At 43.3% G+C, this 7,891-nt stretch overlaps 1 protein-coding gene across 2 annotated transcripts in view; it reads right to left on the reverse strand.

Moving 5' to 3' along the window:
• Positions 1-7,257, reverse strand: part of AR (androgen receptor) — a 215,960-nt gene extending 208,703 nt beyond the window's left edge. For both annotated transcript variants that reach the window (XM_061409856.1, XM_061409857.1), the window contains exon 1: positions 5,777-7,257. In XM_061409856.1, coding sequence (XP_061265840.1) covers positions 5,777-7,257 — 1,481 coding nt within the window. The remainder of the gene's footprint in view (positions 1-5,776) is intronic.
• Positions 7,258-7,891: the final 634 nt, after the last annotated feature.

A 7,891-nucleotide genomic window follows, 5' to 3' on the forward strand; every position in this document is an offset into this window, starting at 1 on the left:
GTTCAAAGTTTGAAAAATAAAAATAATTGGCAAGATGTGGAAAAATTGGACCTTCATACATTGCTGGTGAGATTGTAAAATGGTATAGCCACTTTTGAAGACAGTTTGGGAGAGCCTCAAAAGGTTAAACAAAGAGTTATCATATTACCCAGAAACTTTACTCCTAGGTATATAGCCGAAAGAATTAAAAACCTTTTCACAAAAAGGAACTTGTACATAAATGTTCATAGCAATATTATTCATAATAGTCAAAACGTGGAAACAACTCTAATGTCCATCATAGATAGTATGGTACATGCATAAAATGGAAAGTATTGAGATGTGCTTCAACATAGATTAACATTGAAATATTTATTCTACATGAAACTAGTCACAAAATACTACGTATTACATGGTTCCATTTATAAGAAATATAACCAAACCCATAGAGAGTGAAAGTAGACAAGTGGTTGATAGTTGCTCATGCTTAGGGTGGGGTTTGACTGTTAAGTGACCAAAGTGTTCTAAAATTGACTGTGGTGATGGTTGCCCAACTCTGAATATAATAAAAACCATTGAACTATATACTTGGGTGAATTACATTATTTACTGTGAATTACGTCTCAATAAAGCTGTTGATTAAAAAAATAAAACTCAAGTACTGTATGATCTAAATTGGCAGCATTCTCAAGTAACCAGCATATGCTTGTCCAGATTAGCCACTCTCAACACTGCTCTGCCCTGTCAGATGGCAGCAGGAATCAGTGTGAGAGAGAAAGGATGGCAACACTCATGAGTGTGCAAGAAATTATGCATAAAACACAGAAATTGGGCATAAATCTCTATACAGCAGCCACCAAATGTAGTCTTTACTAAGCAAAAATATCATCTGTCAAGTGGGAAACTTTAAGAAAAAGTGTTGGGAAGTGTCACTCTACAGAGGTTTATCCACATGATAAACAAATGTTATAGAAAATGCAACAAATTCTACTCCCTCGACTAATAAAGGGATGTTCACTAAGCACCCTTCTGGCATACTCAAACTTACATGAGTGCTAGTTTATAAACTGGAAGATGCTGAGTCTTTTCTCTGAAAAGAGTGCTATATAAATATGAGATTTCATAATTATCTTCAATATCACAAAATCCAATAAGTACTGATAACTGTATGGAGTTTTACAAGCAATGGGGGCGGGGCGGTGGGGAAAGGTCAATTTTATGTCTCGGATGACAGGAACTTACTCTTGAGTTCAACATCTCAGAACTTGATGTAATGCTGGCAGGCAAATTCTGAGGCAGATTACTTTCTTAATACCTTTCTTTGTTTTAAATGATTAAATTACATATAACTTCACCACATTAGCCCAGCCAGACACTTTTAGCAAGCACCATCACATACAGATTAGGTGTTGCGTGTGAAAGCCCTGCAGAAATTTGACCCACACAGACCTGTCTCAGAGGTGGGAAGGTCCAGTTTTTCTCAAGTTTTGAGAAAAGGTTGCCAAAATAGCCAGTAGACAGAGAGAGACAGAGAACAAAAGACAAACAGCAGCCAGCAAATTTCTTCATTAAATCACCAAGTCCTCAAGCATCTAGTTCAGCTCCCTCAGTAACTGTTGAATCAGGCTCTAACCTCAAGGTAATTCATTTTGCAATCTCCTCAAGTCATCTAGTCTTAAAAGAAAGGTGCTGGGGTTGATCTGATCTGTTACTCTCTAGATTAAAAAATATTCTTTAGAAGCATGCCACAGGTATAATGAGAAAAATATCCTGAAAAGTAGAAAGAAGAGTCTATATTTCAATGTCAGAAGCATGAAAGGAGTAGAATGAAAGAAAATCAGGGACAGGCAGCACTTAAGGAAGCTGGAGACAAAGAGAAAATGGTGGAGGTAGTGGGTGGGGAGAGGTTTCCCTTTCCCTCTCAAACCAACCTCACAAAACTTGATTTTTATTTGCTCTCTATTTTTTCGGAATCATGATTTCAGGTCTGGTTATAAAATAAGCTCCTTCTTTACCACACTGAGCCAGTGTTCTGCTCCCTGCTTAGCAGAGTTCCGAATGAAACTGGTGGTCTTGATATCACCATAAATATCAATAATAGCAAAATTGCCCATGTCCCTAACTCCAACTCACATATCCCACCAAGAGCAGACACAGTACAAGTAAGAGTCAGGAGACCAAAGAATTGTTTGGTTTAAATGCACATATGTATACCAGATAAGAAGATTACCACTGGAGTGGGGGTGGGGGAAACATTTTAAAAGCAAATTATATGTGCCAGCAAATTAAATATATTAATATCCAAGTTTACAGCTCAAAAAGAATGGAAGTCTCATGAGGTAAAATTAACACTGGCAAGAAAGCACCCTTAAGTGACCCTGCAACTGGAAAGCTACAAGTTTTTTCAAAACTATGTCTCACTAATGTTAACCTTTGGCAGAGCTGAGAGAGATACTCTGTAGAAAACTAAGAGAATTCTATCCCTACATCTTGCACATATTTCTAAATGGGGCACCGCCCTGTGTGACTATTTGGTGCTTGAGTTCTGATTACTGGTACCCAGAGAGATCTCACCAGTTATTTGCTGACTGTGAAGAAAGGATGCTTCTTCCCAACATCTGACCCTGAAGGTCTATAGACAGAGAGCGTCATTCCCAAAGCAAAACTCAGATTTACGAAACAGACAAACTACTCCTTGCAAAATAGTCATTAAAAAGCTGCTTGATAACTGCAGAGAGGAAAGTAGATAGAAAGGGGAATTAATAAAATGACCTCTTTTGAAATAACTAATGGAGAAAGGCAGGATTTGCCAGTTTTAAAGCACTACTAAAATTCTACCAATTATGAAGACCAGAACAAATTATCAACAGAAAAATTAAAATGTTCTTTTTGCATCTGGATAATTTATTTAAACCCCAACTTTAATTCCTGCATAGGCTTCTCTTGGTTTCATCTCCTGAGAATAAATATTTGTCATATTATTACGCTATTTGCTGGGATATAAAGGGCCTTACTTCTGCCAAGTGAGACAGTGGTCAATTAACAAAGTTGTAGTCTTGTTTGATCTCTGAAAGAAGACAGCTTCATAAAATGTTATCAGGGTTTCATACCAACTGTATCACTTTTTATTATTCCTTCCGCAGCTCAAACCACATGCTAATATATATATATATATATATATATATATATAAAAGGGACCATCTAAGGCCTTTCTCCTCTCGACAGAAGCATTGTAGATGTATAAGAACACAGAATTATTCCAGAACTTCACACACAATTGGAAAAGGGAGGAATCCAACATATTATTGAAAGTCTCTAGAATGTTGAGATTTTTCACTGAAAGATGGCATATAATGTATGTAATACAGAGAGAGTGGAAGCTCTAGCTTTGACTTAAGAAAAATTCCTTCCCTTTACCAAATTGTGCCTTATAAAATGTGAGAAAGAAAGAGAAAGTAAAAAAATATCAACTTTTAGATTGGGGCTGGTTGAATTATGATAAAATTGATAAATTTTCAAAAACCCAATTTGAAGATTTTCTATATTTTACACATGAAAAATCTCTGTCAACTCACAAGACAGAAACACCAGTTTTACCTTTCACTAGACTCCTATAACCAAGACAGCAATCACAAACCAGGAGAGAATAAATAATCTTGTACTTTCTTAGGTTACCACTTATTTCTCACTATTTGAGATCATTAATTTATGCAGGTTTTAGAAATAGAGAAGTTTTTCCATGAAGATCTGAGATAAAATCACCTAGCTTACTGCACACCTGATGCGAAGAACTTTTTAAAAACTCTCTATAGCCACTTTTCTGAACATTTCAGGTTATGCTTTTGAAAACACACACATCCCTTAATGTGGAATCATTCATATTCTCCCTGTTAATTGAGTTACTTGGGTGTTAAGGGAGGCATACAGAAAAGGGACGGTTCCAGTGACTAGGCAAGTCATGAAGCACCTTATACATTCCACCCCCTCCCCCGCCCCACCAAAAACAAAACAAAACAAAACAAACAAACTGTTCACATTAAAAAGAGAGTTCTGCTGACAAGCAACAGCCCTGTGGGGGAGGGGTAAAATATACTCTAGCAAGTGAATCTGTTCTTATAAAATGAAAACCTTTTATCCCACAGCATGCCCACTTTGCAAAAAAAATTTTTTAAAGACTGAGAATATAAATGAATCCTTTGAAAATCTTGTAAGCCAAACCTTAAAAACCTAAAAAATGCAAAGCCTGGTTAGAAGCTACATCTTCAGTAGCCCAGGAAAAAATATTTTATGAAATCCTATTCTCCTCTTTCTTTTCTAACATTGTGCTATCAATCTTTCAAGAACAGAAGCATCAGTGAAAGTAAGCAAGTTGTTGGTTTAAGTCTCCAAACAAACATACTAAGGCTAATAAACTGAAAATGTCACAGGTAAAGAAAATAGCTACAGAAACTCGGAACAAGACTCAAGTCCATGAAGACATCAACACCCAGCAGTTCTGAGGAGTTAGTTCCCCAGTTAATATTCCCTCCCTCACAGAGATTAACTAATATCTTAGTTTGCTCAGGAAAAAATGTTTATTTTTTTATAAAATTAAAACAGTTTTTTGATCTCCAAAAAGCTCAGTTGCAGTAAGGAAGAAATTTTAACAGGCAAGATGAAACTGACTGCTACTTTTTTCATATCCTAATTAAAACTCTTGGGCAAGAGTAAGGCTCACAGGTCCCTAACAGTTCTTACCCAATTTGTTATCATGTTTTAAAATGCAATTATATCCTTAAAATGAAGGAATATAGTGAAGAATATTTCCCTTCACAAAAGCAGATTTCTGAGCACACTGCAATAGCAGGAAATCCTTTTAAACTTTTCCCTCAACACTTTTGTCAGACTCAAGTCTGGTTAAATTGTTCATTAAAAGAACATTCTCTTCCTTATAGATCTGATGCAAACTCAAAGTATGAATTGTGGATCTTTTGTAATTCATACAGAAAATAAACACTTTACAAGAGAAATCCAACTCTTCCATCTAGGTCCAACAAAGTCAAACTGTGAGAGCAAATCTTACCTATCGTTTATGAGGAAATTTGTCATTTGGTTTTCCCCTACCTTTGCCTGCTCTAACTGTGCCTGCCTGGAGTCTGTCTCCTGACCTCCAACCCTGGGGCAAGTCCTCCTTGTTGCCAGCAAAGGGACTTCACTTCATCTTCCCATACAGCGGCCCTCGCAACCCAGAGACCACCTTCTTCCCATAATCCCATGCTTCCTTTCATCTCTTTGGTGGAAGCGGGTTGAGAAAAGCTTGGGCCAGTCATTTTGCCTCTAACCTGCCAAGACAAGCTGGAGGGGCAAACCCTAACAGACCTTAAGAGGAGAAAGTGCCCACATTTCTTGTCTAGGGTCTCTGATTGGGGGGAAGGGAGAAGGAAAAATAGTGGAGGGCTTAAAAGGATTTATTTCGTAAAATGGCCCTTGGAACTGGATTTAAATTTGGAGCCGGCAGGACATGGAGTACCAAGTGGCAGGGAAGATTTTAGGAGGCTTAGTGGAGAGTTGTCAAGTCAAGGAATCTAGAAAGGCTTGCACCAGCATCCAGGATTCACAGCGGTGTGGGCTGGGGCACACAGTTGGGGTTCAGAGAGCAAAGGTCAGTCTTTGGTAGGCCAAGAGTCTAGGGAAGGCTCCAGATTTAAAGCGGCCCTTTCTGTGAAACTCTGTTAAGCTCGCCCAGGAACAGAATGTTTGCGCGGAGAGGAGAGGGCTGACTCTAAGCTTAAAAACATTTTTAGGAGGAGAGACTTACCGCATGTCCCCATAAGGTCCAGAATAGTTCTCCATCCAGGGACCCATTTCGCTTTTGACACAACTGGGACTTGGATAGGGCACTCTGCTCACCACGCCGCCGGGATACCACACATCGGGTGGAGAGAAGTCGCCTTCTTGGCCCGCCAGCCCCTGAGGTGGCCGAGTGTAGCCGTATGGGGCTACAGCCCCTGCCTCGCCTGCACTGCCGCCCCCGCCTCCGCCACATACAGCTGGCCCATACAGCTGGCCTTCTTCGGCCGTGAAGAGAGTGTGCCAGGAAGAGGAGGCGGCGGCTGAGGGTGAGCCTGAGCCCGGTCCTGCTGCACCCCCGCCATGCAGGCTCGCCAGGTCCCCATAGCGGCACTGCGCTGCAGCGGCCACCCAGGCGCTGCCGTAGTCCAGCGGGTTCTCCAGCTTAATGCGGGCATGAGGATGGGGAGGTGGTGGAGGGGGCGGCGGCCCGGCCAGGGCTAGCGGAAAGTTGTAGTAGTCGCGAGTCTGATAAGCTGCTACCTCGTCCAGTGCTCCAGACTTATAGAGAGACAGGGTGGATGGCAGCTCAAGTGTTCCAGAGCCCCCTGCTTCGCCGCTGCCAGAGCAGCTCAGGCTCTCAGTGTCCAGACCAGTGCCCTTGCTCGGGCCATCATCCAGCAAAGAACCTTTGCATTCAGCCAACGGGGCACAAGGAGTGGGACGCACCGCGGCTGGTGGACCCAGGAGCGGGGCGTACATGCAATCCCCCCGAAGCTGTTCCCCAGGACTCAGATGCTCCAACGCCTCCACACCCAAGCCCATGGACACCGACACTGCCTTACACAACTCCTTGGCGCTGTCCGAGATGGTCGAACTGCCTCCTAGGTAACTGTCCTTGGAAGAGATGGGAGCCCCAGTGGCCTCCCTCGCTCTCCCGCTGCTGCCTTCGGATACCGCCTCCTGCTGCTGCTGTTGCTGCTGCTGAAGAAGTTGCATGGTGCCGGCCTCGCTCAGGATGTCTTTAAGATCGGTGGAGCAGCTGCTTAAGCTGGGGAAAGTGGGGCCCAGCAGGGACAATGTGGATGGGGCAGCTGAGTCATCCTCATCCAGAGGTGCTGGCGGCGGCTGCTGCAGCCCCTTGCCGGCAGCCGAGGCAGCTCTGGGCTCTGGGACGCAGCCACTCTCCGGGTGACCCTCGGGGGCTGAGTGATGTTGTGAAGGCTGCTGTTCCTCTTCCAGGGCCAGGTAGCCTGTGGGGCCTCTGCTCTGGACTTGGGGAGAGCCATCCTCTCTCTGCTGCTGCTGTTGCTGCTGCTGCCGTGGACTGGTCTCCTGCTGCTGCTGCAAACGGGCGCCGGAAGGTGCTGCACTCGAGGCCTCAGGGTGCCGGGGGAGTGGGTTCTGGATCACTTCGCATACACTCTGAAACAGGTTCTGGAAAGCTCCTCGATAGGTCTTGGACGGTGGCCGGGGGTAGACCCTCCCCAGCCCTAACTGCACTTCCATCCTGAAGCTTGGCTCAGTCTTTTACCTAATTCCTTTATCCTGCTCCCCTTTTCTTGCTGAGAAGAGTTCAACAGGCTGCAGTGCGTAGTTGCTGCAGCTAGTTGCCCACCTGCGGGAAGCTCCTGGTAAGGAAACTTGCAGGAATAACCACTCCAAAGCGTTCTGACAGCCTCAAAGTCTAGTGCAGAGGAAACACGCCCTGGACACGATCTTCCCTGGTAGGCTCACAATCTGTTCCTGAATACTTGTAGGGTAGATTCAAAAGATGCTTCTTGAAGGTAGGGGGGACCCTCCGTCTTCTGAATTTGTTATCCACTGAAGCAGGTGCAAATAGGAGCCTGGTTATTTTCTCTTTGGTTTATTTTGGGTTTTGCTGTTGGGTTTCGTTTGTTTGGTTTTGGTTGGGGCTTTGTTATGTTTTGTCCCTTTTCTTTCTTTCTTTCTTTATTATTATTATTATTATTATTTTGCGGGGAGGGGGTTGGCTACTGAAGTCCTGACTGCCTTTTCATCGCTTGATCTCTGGCCCCACAAACTGGTGGGAAGGAGGAGCACCGTGCAGGGGAGGTGGAAAGGGAGTAAGAGGAACCAGGGGGTCTGACCTGCGTACCGCCTAACTAGCCAGATTCTGGCT

The sequence above is a fragment of the Bos javanicus genome, chromosome X (assembly GCF_032452875.1).
Source record: "Bos javanicus breed banteng chromosome X, ARS-OSU_banteng_1.0, whole genome shotgun sequence".
Lineage (NCBI taxonomy): Eukaryota > Metazoa > Chordata > Mammalia > Artiodactyla > Bovidae > Bos > Bos javanicus.